The 18,747-nt window shown below is 35.2% G+C and overlaps 1 protein-coding gene across 1 annotated transcript in view; it reads left to right on the plus strand.

The window, feature by feature from the left end:
- PDE11A (phosphodiesterase 11A) overlaps positions 1 to 18,747 on the plus strand; it is a 474,543-nt gene that overhangs the window by 64,399 nt on the left and 391,397 nt on the right. Inside the window, exon 2 of the mRNA XM_074303019.1 lies at positions 12,672 to 12,830. Within this exon, the coding sequence (XP_074159120.1) occupies positions 12,672 to 12,830 (159 nt within the window). The remainder of the gene's footprint in view (positions 1 to 12,671; positions 12,831 to 18,747) is intronic.

Raw genomic sequence — 18,747 nt, forward strand, 5'->3', positions numbered from 1 at the left:
TTCAGTTTATTACTGCATATTGTCTTCCTCCATTAGATTGTAATCTCTTTGTGCCCAGATCACATAACTAGTGACTTCACCTGAAGCTGGATGTGAATTCAGAGAGGAGTCTTCCTAATAATTCCTGGTCTAGCATTCTATCCACTGTAGTATATAGCCACCTCAGATTCCAGTACCTAATAATAAATTGAATTAAATAATTATTATTAAATTAATAATAAAAGCAAGAAGTCATATGGTAAAGTACTTCAGAAATATTTTCTTATTGATCCTCATAACAACCCTGGGATATAGGTGCTATTATTATCTTATTTTAGGAAATGGAGGCAGACAGAGAATGACAGGATTTGATGCCAATTCTTGCCCACTATATCTGTATTCTATCTACTGGATTACCTTATGGCCTTTAGTATTAGCAGCAGTGGGTCAGCTAGGTGACACAGTGGATAGAGTACTAGTTCTAAAGTCAAATCTGGGCACAAATCCAGCCTCAGATACTTATCCAGTCATCTGATCATGGGCAAGTCATTTAATCGGTTTGCCTCAGTTTTCTCATCTATAAAATGAGCTGAAAAAGAGAATGGTAAACTATGCTAGTGTCTTTGCCAAGAAAAATCCTAAATGTAGCCACAATGAATTGGATATGACTGAGAAATGACTGAACAAGAACAACAAAAATTAACTATGGTACTTAGAATCAGAGAAGTGTGGAATCCTAGAATTTTAAATCTGGAAGGAACCTTAGGGAACTTTAGAGAATCTTATTCACCTCTTCAAATTACTTTTTTTTTTTTTAAAGAATAATAATAAAATCTTGCTTAGTTGGGGAAGCTGTTGATCCTATATCCTGATTTATAGTCTGAGCATGTGAGGAATTTTAAAAACACCACATATCAAAATGCTAGAGAATCTGATAACAGAATGTTGTATCCCTAAAACCTTATGTTTGACACTGGCCTTGGGTAGAGCATTAAGGACTTTTCCAGAGATGATTAGTGAACATACTGTCTTAGAGTAAAGGAAACAGAACAGGTGTGAAATTGTACAGATCACACTGTAGGAAGGAAATTAATTTCTTTTGGTACCTTTTACTGTTCACAGCACCATCTGTTATTTTAAAAATATACTGGGAAAGAAAATGAGAATTCCTCTCCCTTAAATTTAAAGTGAGTCCCAAACTCATTTCTAACATCATTTTGCCAAAAATGACTCCACTACTATCATCTCCATAGACATTACCACTGCATATGCCTACCTTGGAGAAATAACATTTTGTTTGATTTTTCTATGATTTACATCAGGGATTATCAATCTACATTTGTTAATTAGTTTATAGTCTGAAAATTATTCACTAGACACCAACTATCATAGTTCATAAAAGTCACTATTAAAAATAAGGTGGAGAAGATGAGTAGAGTATAAAAGTGAATTCTAATAAGTTGTGGATTACCTATAATTATGACATATAAATAGATGAGTAAAACAGCAACTCAGATAACAATATGGAAAAAATAACATGAGATGCAAAGGAATTTAGGTGTGTAGATTCTTAGAAAAGGCAATCAATTGGGTCTCCATAACACTATGGGGTAAATTTCAATGCTCAGTTGAACCACAGTGCTCCCATTAACATTAATGAGAGTTGGGTTGCTTAACTCCCTCTGTGCAATATTGAAACCTATCCTTTCGAACTTTGCAAATTAAAGTCAAAATGAAATGTTAATTGTATGCTGAGAAGGTTGGAGTTTAACAAGAGCTCTTGCCTCCTGATTTCAGGGTATCACATTTAGCTTTAAAGGTGGCACAGTTCTTATGTATTGTATTGAAGTTGCATTTTGTGCTGCCCTCAAATGATTGAAAGCATACTTTTGTATTATTATTATTATTATTATTAAGTGTACTAGGATTCCATTGGCATTTATAAAATTGAAGTATGCTCATAATGCTGAAAAGTTTAAAAGGAAATAATTTGTTATTTTTGTTCAATCATATACAAGTCTTTGTGATCCTATTCGGGGTTTTCTTGACCAAGATATTGACATGGTTTATCATTTTCTTCTCCGACTCATTTTATAAATGAGGAAACTGAAACAAATAGGGTTAAGTGATTGGTCCAAGGTCACATAGCTACTAAATATTGAGGCCAAATTCAAACTCAGAAAGAGAAGTCTGTCTGACTCCAGACTCTTTGCTCACTGCAACACCAAAGAAAATAATATCATTCTAAAAAGCCCAAAGAACTTTTAACATATACACTCAGGGATCACTGTTCAAATGGCAAGCCTCAAGGAAGAAGAATGATGGCACTTGCTTCTGTATACAGATAATGCCTTAAGTTTAAAATTTTTTTTCTTCCAAACAAGTTGGTGAGATAAGTATTGTATTCCTATCCCCAACTTACAAGGGAAGAAACTGAGGTTGAGAGAGACTAAAAGATTTGCCCGAGGCTATACAATAAGTAAATTGCAGATCTGGGATTGGAACATGGGTTTCTTGATCACAGTTTCATTTTATAGTTCTCTTCTAGAGCTCTTCTTTTCATATGCAAATAAATATGAAAAACAATTGTTCTAAAGAGTGTAAGATTAATTAAGAATGGATTCTCCCATTTTTTGGTCCACAAGTCAATAATGGAATGACTAGTCACAAAGAGAAAAGACAAGGGACTTTTTTTCTAGAAGAAGAATTTGAAGTTGGTAGGAAATCCTGCTCTTCAATACTGGTGTTGTTTAGAAAGGAGGATCACTTGTCACATAGGTGCAGTATTGCAACTTTGTCCCCAGGCACTAGTTACAACATGAGTGTATTGGAAGTTTAGGTGGGAGATGCCTTGGTTGGAGTTGTTTCCATCACACTGAGCAAACCCTGGAAGAACTTGGTTATATTTGCTGGAAGGCTGAGATGTGCCATGTTAGACTGCTAAAGGCAGTACGCACACTGGGGTTTATGGAGTATTCCTAGAGGACTAGCACCTCTGATGTGAGAGCTTGCTGAGCTGTTTTTTTCATTCACACTTATCTCTCACTGTGGCTCCAAGAAGCTGTAGAATGTAGAGGCACACTCCAGTTACATCCATCTTGACCAAGTTAAAGATAATCATTGGGCTTCCAACCTGTCAGTGACTTGGGGGTATAGCTACCCCAAGCATGTGAAATTTCCCTCACTAGAATGGACAGGTGAGAACAATTTGTCCTAACTGGCCACGAAGGTGGATGAAGTAGGAACTGTGGAGCACCTAGATCTAGCTTTATCAGGTATTATATATGCCAAAGTTATCCACTCATACTGGGCCAGCACCAGTCATCTTGACTTTTGCCTTGCCATTGGACTTTGATGACTCTGAAAGGGAGAGTAAGGCTAATGATTTTGTGCCATTCTGCTGAACTTTAATCTAGTTAATTGGAAAGTCAAGATATCAGCCCATAATGTAATTGGTTTTCTTTAAAAATGAAGGAATGACATCAATGTTGGATAATACAGTAGAGTCATGGAGAAAGTCCCTTGTCTTTTCTCTTTGTGGCTGGGCATTCCACTATTGACTTGTGAACTAAAATTTGGAAGAATTTTCTGATTATCAATCTTATATTCTTTAGAACTGTCATTTATGATGTTTATCTACATTTAGAAAAAGGAGCTCTAGAAGAGAGTGACAAAAATATGGAGAGAAGATTAATATAGTCTATGAGAGGAAATTTAGAGTTTTAGAGAGTTGTTAAATGATTTGTTATTTTATATAGTAAAGGTAGGATTTCAATTTAGATCTTAGCTTTGAGGGTGGTTTTCTATCCACTATGCCACAATGCCTTTCTTGGTTATAAAAAAAAAAAATTACCTGGAAAGGTCCTTGCCCCATTTTATATTAGTCGTCATTTGCTACCAATTTTTCTTCAAAGCAAAAAATCTGTGGCAAAAATTTGATAAATGCTCTTTCTCTGCCCCTATTGTTGAGTATTGAAGCCTGGGAAAGACTTTAGCTTAAGGCCCAATTCTCACACTGCATCTGGGATCATCTCTAGTGCTCCTGATCTATATCTTGCAGCTGAACCCAGATGACTCTGGAGGAGAAAGTGAGGCTAGTGATTTTGCACAGCCTTTCCTCACTTAAAGCCAATTAACTTGCATATCATGGCATCACCTTCTTGATGCCATGGTTCTCTTTGAGAAAGGACAAAAATAATATCACTCCATCTTTAAGGCAGAAGGTGGATGGCAAGAGAAAGGAAGAAGAGGAACAGGAATAGGAAACTCATCCACCAGGTACTCAGCCCTCAGACAATCAAGAGTTTGAGAAACTTCAAGTAGACTAATCTGGCTCAATACTTTCTCATTCAACTTATTTCCTTACAGGAGTCAACTAGGAGTTCACAGTGCAAAGGTGAAAGTCAAGGGACTTTCTAGGGCTTACTTTGGTGTTTTTGCTTTGCTGCTTTTTGAAATTAAATTAATTGTCTTCAATAACAAAAATCTATTTTTTCTCCCTCTTTCTCCCCCTCCCATCACTCAGGAGGAAAAAAGAAAACTTTTAAAACAAATTCTCTCATTGAGGCAATGTCAAAATACACACACACACATACATACACGTCTCCTTATGTACATGAAGGCATCTCCTCTTTGTTAATAAACAGGTAGGACCAACTTCTAGAATCATTGTGAATGCTATTACATTAATCACACTTCAAAAAATATTTAAAAGTTGTCTTTATGGTGAATCTGTTAATGTATAAATTGCACTCTCTACTCTCTTCATTCTACAAGAGTACATACAATTTTTCCAGGTTTTTCTAAAACAATCTCTTTTACAATTTCTTAGAGCATATCATTTCTTTAATATACCATAATATTTTCAGCTTTCCCAATTAATAGGTATTCCTTTGATTTCCAGGTTTTGCCACTTTGCCACCACAATAAAAGAGCTGCTATAAATATTTTAATACATATAGTTTTTTTCTCTGTTTTTTTTAAATATAAATCTAGTAGTCATATCATTTTTAGGCAGATTCCAAAAAGCTTTCCTAAATGGCTAGACCAATTCACAGTTCTACCTAAAGTACTTTGGATAAGGTTGGAAGGAAGAGTCTCCCAAGAGTATTCTCCATATTTTTGGCTCTCTACTCCAACTATTTAGCTGTAAGGATTTTTAATGTTTTCTATTGACCACTCATAATAGATTCTATACATTCTAATTAAATTCCCAAGCTAAGTCATACTTAATATCATTTAGGTTGCAGTAGTCAACCTCTCAATTAGGATAAAAATATAAAATTCTTGGTGTGGCATTTAAAAACTCTGACCATATAGTTCTAGTCTAAACCTTTCTGTTTCTATTATACATTTTCCTTCCTCAGGCACTCTCTTTTCTAGCCAGATTGGTCTGTTTTTCAAACATGACTCTCATCTCTTGTCCTCTTGACTTTGGAGAGTATTTCTGTGCTTTGAATGCATTTCCTTTTTACCTCTGTTTAGATTTCTTCAAATTTCAGTTTAAGAGTCATATCCATCATAACATCTTTTTCTCATCCCCCACCACTTGATGGTGCCACCACTTGAATGAACTTTTGGGATGGATTCTTGAATTTTGCATATCTCTGTTTTTTCCTGAGTTAATTTAATTCTGTTTTTCTCCTAAAGCACAGCACCATCTCTGATGAAACCATGCCATGTTGGGTGGTCTTGTGCCAGTGTCTCACATATCATACGATCAGCTCTAACGTTCATAAAAGAGACCTTAAAAGTGTCCTTGAATTGCTTTTTTTTCTGACCACCTTGTGAGGACTTTCTTTGTGTGAGTTCTCTATAAAAAACACACACACAAGACACATCTCTCTCTCTCTTTCTCTCTCTCTCTTTCTCTCTTTCTCTCTCTCTGTCTCTCTCTCTCTCTCTGTCTGTCTCTCTGTCTCTCTGTCTCTCTCTCTCTCTCTCTCTCCTTTCTCTCTCTCTCTCTCTCTCTCTCTCTCTCTCTCTCTCTCTCTCTCTCTCTCTCTCTCTCTCTCTCTCTCTCTCTCTCTCTCTCCCCCTCCCTCCCTCCCTCCTTCCCTCCCTCCCTCCCTCCTTCCCTCCCTCCTTCCCTCTTCCCCTCTCCCTCTCCTTCCCTCTCCCCCTCTCCCTCTCTTTCTCTCTCTCCCTCTCTCCTTCCCTCCCTCCCTCTCCCCCTCCCTCCCTCCCTCTCCTTCTCCTTCTCTCTCTCCCTCTCCCTCTTCCTCTTCCTCTCCCTCTCCCTCTCCCTCTCTGTCTCTCTTTCTCTCCACATATAGATTTATTTATTTATATTTGTTTCCTGTGTTAGAATGAAAACTCCTTGAAGGCAGAAAATGTTTAATTTTATGTTTTTTATCCCCATCATTTTGTATAGTGCCTTGGCACACATTAGTTGCTTAATTGATATTTATTGATTGATTAATAACTGTTTTGGTCATTTCTTCTTGTTCTGTCTTTCAGGAAGATAATTGTCTTTCATATTGTATTTCATTATATACTTAAAGATATTTATTGTTATTTTCAGCCTTCTTTTCTTCAGGGCTAATAATTCCCCTCAAAATTAAAGTTTATTAGTTTATTAGTTATCTTTTAATTCTGAGATTGGATGGCTTCAGTTATCTCCTTAAGTCCTTCAGTATCAGAGCTATCAGAATTAAAGCAGCTAGGCTTATTTAAACAGTATCTGACCAGTTTGTTCTCTAACTCAGCCTGTTTTCCTGATCTCTCATATTGTGTTGCATGTTCTGATGTTCAGATAAGCCTGAGGTAAAGAAAACAACATTGAAAGCTCATGTCTTTTTGGTGTCATCTGTTATTAACCTATTCTCTTTTATTTGACAAAAGAACATTATCTTCCTTTGTCCCCTTTTTGTGTTCACTATATTTTAAAGAATGGTTTCCCTATTTCCTTTGTCTCTTTCAAGTGACATTATATCTGTTGGGGGAATGGTTTTTTTTAAACAAATCTTTTCATTGTAAGCTTGTGTCTAAGAGGTTAAAGACATTAAAAAAGTGGGGATTTCTATCATCCATTTCTTTCCTCTATTTTGATGGGCTATTTTCTACATTGTGTGAGAATCAGGCTATGATTATGATATTATCATGAATGATAAAGTGGAGAAACAGAAAATTTGAAAACTCATAAATTTAAAAATCACTGCAATACAATATTATAACCATTGCTTCTCAAATTTTGATTGGAGAGCTATTGATTTTATTTTTTTCACTGAATTCCTTTATTTTCTTGTGTGAATTTTCTTTTCTCCCTAAGGCACAAATTTATTTGGAAGTGGGGAAGGTCTGTTACAGTGATATTGGAATGTTCCATAGTATGGTTGGGGGGGAGGGGGAAAGGCAGAATACTAGGAGTCTGAAGATCTGAGTTCTAGTCCTATTGATGCTGCCTAGTGATATGACTACAGGAAAGACACAATCTTTCTGAGACTTATTTCTTTTAAAATTAGTATACTAACCTGTCTTTTCTGTATGATACGGTTGTATCAAATGAAATACTGAATATGAAAGCACATTGTAAATTCTAAAGTACTATATACATGTACAAAATTATTTTAATTTGAGTTGTATATTAGTCTTGTACATACCTTAGTTTGGGTTTGTGTCCATGTATATTAAACTAGGATTTTATAGTCAAGATTGTTCTTTAGGCTAGTTCATATACACTGAAGTCTATTGGGTTGAACCAAGGATCTAGAATATAGCCAATCTTGAATTTTTGACTAATAATGGTGATTAAGAAAGGTTTACAAAAGGAATTCTGATCTGTTCTGGATTGCATTGATGGAGGGAAAAGCCCGTCAAAAAAAGTTTTCCTTTCTTTGCCATGAATTCTTTATGTTTCTAGGGTTGAGTTTGGGTCACACTGTACCCCTCAGGATCAGTATAAACTTGTTTAGTTTCCTTGGTACACTCGTGAGGTTCTTTAGCTTATTATAAACCCAAGACTCTGGAGGAATAAACCACGAGGTATAGCAAATGGTCTGGTAATTTTCCATTTAGCATTTACTGAAATGAAAATCAGCAACTTGTTTTTTCTATCTCTTAACAGGAAATTAAATTGTGCATTTAAAGATGAGCAAGTTGGAGAGGGGGATGATCAATGGGATGAATTCCTGGAGATGATGGAGGGTGATATCAATAGTATAGATGGTTATCCTTGGCAAGAGGAAGGTCATCTTTTGTTTAGAGAGTAGGGTAAAGGAAGAGAGCATGGATAAGTAAAGATGTAACATGATAGGGAGACATAAAGTAAGGGAAATTAGAAAGCTTATAATGGAGTAAGAAGTAAGGTTAGCTACTGAAAAACAGAGGGGGTGGGGCTGGTATCTTGGGTTCAAAGGAAGAGGAAAAGTTCTAAACAGTAAGACAGAGCATTCCAGAGAGTCAAAATATAAATATGTTAACTCTTTTGGCCTCATAGTAGGGAGTAGACTATGAATGAAAGTAATCATCCCTGGAAAGGATGGCTGGGGTAAAAGATATTTTAGAGAATGTCAGTTTTCTGTGAGTTCAAGAAAATAGAAAGAGTGGGAGAGGAAGAAGTTTAAGATGAAGAAATTTGTCAGTGGTAGAGGGTTGGTTCCAAAGTTCATATAGGGAAAAATGTATAGAATACATATGGGTACATATTGACAAGAATCTCCTCTTATTTCCAGTGGAGGAAACAGGGAATTGGTAGGAATGAAAAAGTCTGAGTTTTTGAATTACAAGAGTATGGGGAGAGGTAATAAAGAAAGGCTTCTTGGAAGATTGTGATCATAACCCCTAAGGAATAGGAGACTACATGGTCATGGTGGCTGGGAACATCATATATTCAAGGAGGCTAATAATTTTAGGCAATAACTAGAAAGTTGGAGCTGTCACTCTTAAAAATTGACTCTTGATATTATAAGCAAATTAGAAGAAGAACAAAGGATAATTTACCTCTCAGATCTGTGGAGAAGGAAGGAATTTGTGACCAAAGAAGAACTGGAGTTCATTATTGAACATAAACTATATAATTTTGATTATATTAAGTTAAATAGTTAAAAATTTGTACAAACAAAACTAAGCAATAAACTGGTAAATAAACTGATAAAACATTTTTACATTCAAGAGTTATTCAAGAGCCTGATAAAGGTCTCATTACTAAAAATTTATAAGAATTCAAGCCATTCTCCAATTGATAAATGGTCAAAGGATATGAATAGAAAATTTTCAGATGAAAAAATTGAAACCATTTCTAGTCATATGAAAAGGTGTTCTAAATCACTATCGATCAGAGAAAAGCAAAGACAGACAACTCTGAGATACCACTACACACCTTTCAGATTGGCTAAGATGACAGGAAAAAATAATGATGAATCTTGGAGGGGATGTGGGAAAACTGGGACACTAATACATTGTTGGTGGGATTGTGAACTGATCCAACCATTCTGGAGAACAATTTGGAACTATGCCCAAAGGGCAATCAAATTGTGCATACCCTTTGTTCCAGCAGTGTTTCTATTGGGCTTATATCCCAAAGAGATCTTAAAGGAGAGAAAGGGACCTGTATGTGCCAAAATGTTTATAGCAGCCTTTTTTGTAGTGGCAAGAAGCTGGAAACTGAGTAGATGCCCATCAGTTGGAGAATGGCTGAATAAGTTATGATCTAGGAATGTTTTGGGATATTGTTCTATAAGAAATGATCAGCAGGATGATTTCAAAGAGACCTGAAGAGACTTACATGAATTGATGTTAAGTGAAATGAGCAGAACTAGGAGATCATTGTACATGGCAACAATAAGATTATAAAATGATTATTTCTGATAGATGTGGCTCTTTTCAACAATGAGATGATTCAGGCCAGTTCCAATGATCATGTGATTAAGAGAGTCATCTACACCCATAAAGAGGACTGTGGGAAGCACTTTCATGCTTTTTGTTGTTTGCTTGCATTTTATTTTGTGGCGACCACCTTAAGACCCTGGATGCCTTAGAATAAGCTGGAATCAGGATAAGCAAAAATCTTTATTCTAGGTCTTTAGCCATAGAAATGAAGAGAGCAGACAAGAAGGATCTCTGCAACCTCATCATCTTGTTTCTCTTCCAGAAGTGACCCTGGCTAGTCTCACTGCACCTCCTAGTCCCTCCCACAATTCTCTATATACACCAAATGATTGGGCCAGCACAGGATAGTGGGAAAGACCATTTTCCAAGCATATTCTTATAGAGTATTGTCCAATCAATAATTAGCCTCAAGTGCTCAATTGTCTTATCCCAGTGCATTGACTCAAGAGTTTCAGCCCTTTACATTATTTTCTTTCTGATTTTCCTTGTGTGACAAGATAATTGTATGAATATGTATTCATATATTGATTTAAGATATATTTTTACCATGTTTAATATATATTGGATTACTTGCTATCTGGGGGGATGGGTAGGAAGGTGGGGAAAATTGGAACACAAGGTTTTGCAGGGGTCAATGTCAAAAAGTTTTCCATGCATATGTTTTGAAAATAAAAAGCTTTAATTAAAAAAAGGAAAGAAAAATTTAAAAATTGACTCTTTCCTCTCTCCCCATATTTGTTAGTTTATAGTACCAACCACTTCATGGAACCCCCTTTATAGTTTGCATTTTGCAACTGTAGTCCGCTGATTCTCTATTAAAAGAAGGAAAATATATTTTATCTTAATCCTATGTAACCAAGATTAAGCATTTTATGGATTGAATTCTTATATTTTTTAGTTTTATTTCCTTTAAATTGTTCTTGTCATCTTAAAATTATTCAATTAACCTGTGTCACACACACAGATACATATATACACACTTACATATATATATATGTGTATATATATATATACACATATATATTGGTTGGTTGGTTCTTCATTTTTGAAAAGGACCAAAAATGACATCATCACATTAGAATCGAGGTACAATGTGTCTGACTTTGGCTGATCAGACCAATATAAACCTGGAATGCTCTGCCACAGGTGGAATACAAATAATCCATATGAACATTTGGTGTAGCTTCTCTAACTTTGTACATCTCACATTTCTTCTGAACGAATTCAGTTCTGCTTTGCTCATAGAGCACAGCATCTTCTCTATCGAGGGCATGCCTTGCTGGGTAGTTCTTTGCCAGTGTCTCCCATGCCATACAATCAATTCTAAAGTTCTTAAGAGAGACTTTGAAAATATCCTTGTATTGCTTTTTCTGACCATCTTGTGAGGGCTCTCCATGTATGAGTTTTATATAAATATATATATACACATACATATATATTTATATAAAATATATAATGTATATATGTACACATATATACATGTGTATGTATATATGTTTATATATACACGCATACATATATATTCTAATTTTTCTTTTTTCATTTTTCTTTCACTTTAAACAGATCTGCCCAAGTTTCTCTTTATTCATCATATTTGTCATTTCTTTATAAGACATTACACAATTACATGAATACAAAAAAATTGTTTCTTTCATTTCCCAACAGATGGAAATCCACTTTATTTCCAGTTTTTCTTTTTAACTATCACAAACAACTTCTTTATTTTTCCGTCTCTATCACAATCCTTAAAAAGGACTAGTGTTAGGAACGAAAGGCATTAATATCTGAAGAACAAAATCTAGGGGAAAGGGCCCCACAGAACATGAGAACAACATGAAGAAAAGGAGCTGAATTTATAATGATGTTTTCCTTATTGTCAAGGTTTAGTACAAACAACATTATTTTTGGTCAAGGTTGATTCCCTCCCTCATTGTCAATTACCCTGCCACTCAATTAAAGTCAATGAAATTATGGAATGATTTGCTGTGGTGCAGAAATCTGGGAAACAGAATTAACATCATTTTAATATCATAAAATCATTGATTTAGAACTGGAAGTATCATTACAAGTCACATTTTCTGATCCCCTTATAGAGATGAGGAGCCAGAAATCCAAAGATGGAGTTTTTCTATGCTGTTCCGCATTTCAAACACTTCAAACAAACAAACTGCTTATCATTGAAATGTAGTCACCTATTTTGTTTTGTTTCATTTTTCAGTCGTGTCCAACTCTTTGTGACTCCATTTGTTTAGGTTTTTTTTTTTTTGTTGTTGTTGTTTTGTTTTGTTTTTCTACAAAGATACTGGAGTGGTTTGCCCTTTCCTTTGTCAGCTCATTATATAGATGAGACACTGAGCAAACAGTCTTAAGTGACTTGACTGAGATTGCAAAGCTAGTTAAGTATCTGAGGCCAGATTTGAACTCAGAAAGCCTTCCTGATTTCAGTCCTAGCATTATATTTACTGTGCCATCTAACTGCCCAGGTACTAACTCCCACCTCTTTATCACAAAAACTTGACCTAATTTGATGATTTTGATGATCTTTTAAGATATGTCTTCTCCATTTTGCAATTAAATGCTGAAGAAACACTCAGTCATTTATATGAAAACAGAATAATTTAATAAGTAATATATTAGAATTAATTTCATGTCTTTTAGGAAGTGGAGAGCTGTTTGCAATGATTTATTACACTATTCCCAAGTTAAACAAAACATCAAACAAAACCCATTTGATACAGAAAAGGATGATTGGGAAAGGTTTTCATTGATTGCATAATCCATACAAAAGACTTCTCCAAAACCACCTTTTCTCCTCCTGCAATGAGTCACAGGTGATTAATACTGTATCTCTCTCTTCTGTTTAGGACCGAAGATTCAATGATGAAATTGACAAGCTGACCGGATACAAGACAAAGTCTTTGTTGTGTATGCCGATCAGAAACAGTGATGGGGAGATCATCGGTGTTGCACAAGCAATAAATAAAACTCCTGAAGGTGTTCCCTTCACTGATGATGATGAAAAAGTAAGATTGCATGCTTCTTTGGGGGCTTACGCTATTGCATTATTACCTTTCATATAGTGAGAAGATAATTAATAATTATCCTAAGTGGAAAGGAATGATGGTTATAGGATTTCCCTATTCAAAGATTAATGATCTTTGATGTATCTCATGATTAGATGAGATAATCATGCATATAATATTTTTTATTACACTTTATTAAAATCAAGGATCCTATTCATAGATCTGCAAGGGACCTTCAAAGTTGTTGTTTAATCATTTTTCAGTCATGTCTTATTCTTCTTGATCTCAGGATTTTTTGGCAGACATATTAGAATGGTTTATCATTTTCTTCTTCAATTCATTTTAAAGATGAGGAAACTGAGATAAACAATATTAAGTGTCTCCTTTGGAGTCACACAATTGTCTGAGACCCTTCAGGTCTTTCTGACTTTATCCCCTCCTTGTTTCTACATTCTATCTACTGTATCATCTACTTCAATTCTCACATTTTACAGTTGAGGAAGTTGAGACCCAGAGAAGTTTTCCCAAACTTTTGGGCTATTTGCCCAAAGTTATATATGTAGTAAGTGACTCTAACTTGAAATATACTTCTCTTTCCAAAGACATTTGGATGAATTAGGAGCCATAGATTCAAACCTCTGCGCTGCTTATATTAGCTTTGTAACACCAGGCAGGTTACTCAGCCTCTCATTTTTTTCCTCATTTGCAATATACAAATAATATGTGAATTACTTTGTGGTAAGGAGCAAAATAATAGTATTATCTAGGTCATGTTTATATACAGCTTCAGATTTACAAAGCACTTTCTTCACAGTACCCTGCAAGATAGGCAAAGTATTTTGTCATTAAAAATAAACACATACCCACAAATCCCTAATAGCTTTTGGCTATTTCCAAACCCATGATGATCATCCATTTGATTCATAACTCATGAACCTCTATTTCCATGAAATCTCCCTTGACTAAGCCAGAATAAATCATGTGATGGCAAAGCAAAGGACATTTTCTCAAAGTAGGGTGAGAGGCAAATAACAAGGAATTAAATTAAGCAGTGAGCTCACTCACCATCCATTTTCCAAAGTTGCCACCTGCCTGCATATATCTCCTGGGGAGCTCTGGTCTCTGCTCCTTCTTAGCCATCTCAGGCTTATTATCCTGCCATCTTCACAGAACAATAGGAGCATCATCCCTCAAGTCCCTCTTGACAGGATGTTAGGGAAGTGTCCATGGTAGCAGTATCATGCTGGTATTCTCAGCAGGGCATTGCAAACTTAGGGTACAAATGGTAGGGTATTGGCCCAGGAGGTAGGGAGTGTTTTTGAGAGTGTTGTTGCTTCCCAGTGTGACAATTAAATGAACCAGGGTATCAAAGCCAGACTCTGTCCATTGTTTTTCCTCTGTATTCCCCTTTAGCCCTGCCTCATGGATTGTAATCTATGTCTAATTCCCTGGAGATTATCCTAGTCCCTTGAAAATGTGAAGTGTATCACAGGTAATCAGAATCTGGACTGGGTTAGTGTTGCCATTTTGCAAAGTCCTAATAACCTTGAGGGGGATATAGTCCCAAGACTATTCCTGATGAAATTGGTCCTCTTATACCTCTAGGCTTCCCATGAGGAAATCTCAAAGTCCCATGGAAAGATTGCTAAAACATAAGTTATTATCATGGTACAACTGATGGTGCAGTAGGTAGAACATTGAAGTTGGAAGCAGGCCAAGCTATTTAATCTTTATTACTTCTGTAAATGGGGATAAAAATAACATCTACCCCAAAGGCTTGTTGTGAGGATTAAATGAGGTAATAACTGTAAAGAAAAGCACTTAGCACTATTCCTAGCACATAGTAGGCTCTTTGTAAATGTTTATGACCTTCTTTCCCTTCTTATTATGATGTATATAAAATGCTATGTTATCATAAAGTCATAGAAATGTGAACTGTTACATACCGTAGGGTGATTCATAACATAAAGTGTTTTATATCATCATCACAAATATCATGATCATTAGTCTTATTATATGGACTTTTTTTTTTTCTCAGAATAAGCAAGCCTTTTAATTAAGGGCTTTAATGCTATCAACCATTGCCCAAGAGACACAAAGATATTACTGCATTTTAACAATTCAGAACTATTTTTATTACAGTTTAATAACTACTTGAAAAATTTACTTAGTTGTTACATAAAACTCCCAGAATGGTGAATGCTATCCAATTGTTATTCCTAAATCCTGATGAAGAGAGGATTATTCCAGCCTCTAGAGGTCAATTGACTTTAGTTGTAGTAATGTACTTCTTGACCTCAAGCCTAAGAGTCGTCACCAGTTTATTCATCACTCATGTTAAGACTCAGAAATTGTTTAGGAACCAAAGCTCCTGCTTTAAGCCTTTCCATTTGATTTTTAAAATAAGCTATAGAGAGCTATATAAGTATAGTGAAGGTATGGGACCTTTATATTCAGAGAGATCCATGTATTATAAGGGCTGTTACTGAGTGATTCTAAGGGAAACAGAAAAAAAAAATTAAAATTAAAAAACAACAACAACTCACTTGCTTCTTCTATTCCAACCCTTCTCCAAAAAAGTCTCATTGAGGATGGGAAACAAGAGTTGAAGTCATCTCTTCTCCAAGAGAGGAAGTAATAGATTAGAAGTATATCTATTTGTTCCCTTAGGGGATATAACTGGGTTCAAGCTAACTTCTTATCACTTTGTCATTCACAACTCTATAATAAAAACTTGACCCTTTACCCATCAAATGCCTTTTTCACAGTGAGTACACATAGAAAATAGCAAAGAAATCCATTTATCCAAATCATAGCAAAATAGAAATCAGAGAAAGTATATATAGGAGATTGTATACCAGATAATACAGAATGAAGGAGCTCTCCCATTGGAAGCAAGGTAACTCACTCAGCTCAGTCAAGAGAGAGTCGGATTTCACCCAAGGGGAAACTCATCATAATCTATAATGTAGCAAGCTAAGAATAGGGAAATGATTTGAGACTGCTAGTTCCTCTAATGTCTTCCTAGTCTTTTCCCTTCAGCAGCCAGAAATAGGGTTGGCCTTTTCTATTTTCTCTCTAGAAGCTGAAAGTCAGAAGTGCCTAAAGCAGTACAACTTAAAGTTTGATGAGCCCCCTTTGGGGGACCCTTCACATATAGCAGCACATTCATCTCCACCAAAAAGGAGAAAGTCTTATATTAATAGGTTTTTGGGACAGGGGTTACATAAAACATTAAACAGCAAGCAAATTTCAAATTACATTTGTTTCTGTTTAATATGTGCTGTTCTCATCTTTTATAGTGATACTCTTTCTAATTTACCTTTCTGGTTATGGGGTTGCTATTTTGCTGTACTAATTTGTAGAGAAGACGACCTTTTGGCAGGAGACAAAAGGATTAAAAGGTTATTGTAGAGTATCATTAGAGTGTAACACAAAGAACTTTTCAAGTAAAGAAAGAAGCTGCCATAAATCATTAGTGGAAAAAATTATTCCCAATCATCCATATTTAACCCAAATAGGAGAGACAGTATAAAAGTTCCAAGAACAACTAGAAAATCATTTCAGGGCATTTGTTAAGAGCAACTAAAAACCATTACACTTTAGGCATTTGTTAACCACTAGCTCGGGTCAGTAAAAGTAGTTATTTCAAGAGAACCATGTGAGAAAGATAAAGCAAATCTAGGTCACCTAGCTTGTTAGACAAAAACCATCTCCTGGTGATATGTACCTAAAGGATTTTTGCTTAAATCAATTATTCAGTCAAAAGTATCTATTATATGCTATACATGGTGATAGATACAGGGGATAAACTATGAAACAATTCTAACACCAGTCCTGGAGTCAGGAGGACCTGAGTTCAAATTCTGCCTCAGATACCTACTAGCTATGTAACCCTGAGCAAGTTTCCTAACCCTGATTGCTTCCCACAAAAGAAAAAGAAAAAGAAAAAGAAAAAAAAGAAAGAATAAAACAAATCTAGGTTATACTTCATCGGAAACATCATGACCCTGGTGATGGACTTATTAGGCCCACCCCAAGGATTCTACTTGAATAGCAGGCCATATGAGAGACTCTCTGAATCACTTTTAGATCTAAAATTTATTTTCATTTGACCTAATTTTTTATTGTATCTTAATAGGAACATCAAAAGTTTTGTAACATAGTCTATGATTTCCATTTCTCATAAAATATAATAACTATATTAGGAGAATGTTGATATGGTTGGTTAATCTATAGCATAAATTATTCTGTCTTTGTTAGCTGATTTGCTAGTGTATTTTTAGGACAGTTTTAAAAATTTGGTATAGTTATTTTCAGTTCTACCCAATTCACTTAATAATTACTTGATTTCCCTCTAGTCTGGTTCTATCCTAATTTTCTAGCTTAATTGTTTATTGTTCTCTTTCTCATACTCTATTGTTTATCTAAACAAACTTGGACTGTTCTCCAAATTCAATATTCAGTCTTCTACTCTTGCCCCATTTTTGGAAACTCTCTTTAACCCAACCTCTTAAAATTCTTTGTTTCTTTTAGTCATTTCATTTTTTTAAAATATTTTTTTCAGTAATGTAGTAGTTAGGATTTGTATAGTACTTTAAGTTTTACAAATGTTATTTCATCTTCTCCTAATAAAAATCCTGGGATATAGGTGCTGTTTTGACCCCCTTTTTTCAGATAAGAAAAATTAAACAGAAAAATTAAGAGCTTTGCCCGGAGTCACACAAGTATATGTCTGAGAATGGATTTAAAATGAGGTCTTCTTGACTTTAAGTCCTATGCTCTATCCACTGAGTCACCTAGCTGTATCCTAGAGTTGATTTATATTAAGCCCCATGTTGAGTCATCTAATCCCCCAGGCCTATTTGAATCAAACTGGCTATTTATATGTTTCCCATCCTAGAATTGTACAATTGATTCATTGGGACCTAAATTTAGGATTTTTATTGTTGTCCCCTTTACATTTTATTTTATTATATTGGTCCTTTACTGAGTCTATGTTTCATATGACAATGCTGGCAGAAGACCATCTCTAACAGTTTCTATTAAGTTAAAAAAGCTTTGAATATGAACCTGGTGATGAATTATATATTTATTGATCAATCAATTAATCCATCAAAAAGCATTTATTAATAATGTGCCACATGCTCTCGGGGCTATGCTAGATTCTAGGCATACAAAAACAAAAACAAAACATTTCCCGATGATGGGGTGAATGGACTACAGAAAAGACCATATCTCTGGTAGCAATCCAGTATCTGAGTGGACCCCAGTGAGGAGCAAGCTGACCTTGTGGAGTTATCTTGTACAGACAAAGCTATCCTGTACTGATGCCCACTGTTACCTTATATAATTTGGAGGTTAAGCTCGTCATCAGCTCCTGAGCCTATCTGATATCAATAGGATAGCCATGACCACCAGTGGATTTACTAATATACACAGTTAGCATAGTTAGCATACCTTATTTTGGAGCCTTTTTCATAAAAGGTCTCACCTCTCCTCTTGTTAATTGTGAGTTCATGAGGACCTTGCCCATGTGCTAACCATTCCAATAAAGCTTTGCCCCTTGATGTGGAGATAATTTAAATGTATGAATTTATTTTACCTGGGTCCCATCATTGTGACTTTTTGGACCTCATCAATTTTGCTGCTCTGTGTGAAAATGACTTAATATACTTCAACACTATCTCCCTAATCTATAGGGGGGGAAATACATTCTTATAAGTATAGACAAGGTAAATGTAGACTATATATAAATATATGCATGTCTCTCTCTATATCTATCTATCCATTCATCCTTCCATCCATCTATATCTATATATTATATATTATAACCAAATGAAATAGAATAGAATGGAAAGTATTTTTGAAGCAGTTACTGTATGATAATCATTGTGCTAAGCACTGGGTAATCAAA

This window comes from Sminthopsis crassicaudata, chromosome 3 (genome assembly GCF_048593235.1).
Source record: "Sminthopsis crassicaudata isolate SCR6 chromosome 3, ASM4859323v1, whole genome shotgun sequence".
In the NCBI taxonomy this organism is placed as follows: Eukaryota; Metazoa; Chordata; class Mammalia; order Dasyuromorphia; family Dasyuridae; genus Sminthopsis; species Sminthopsis crassicaudata.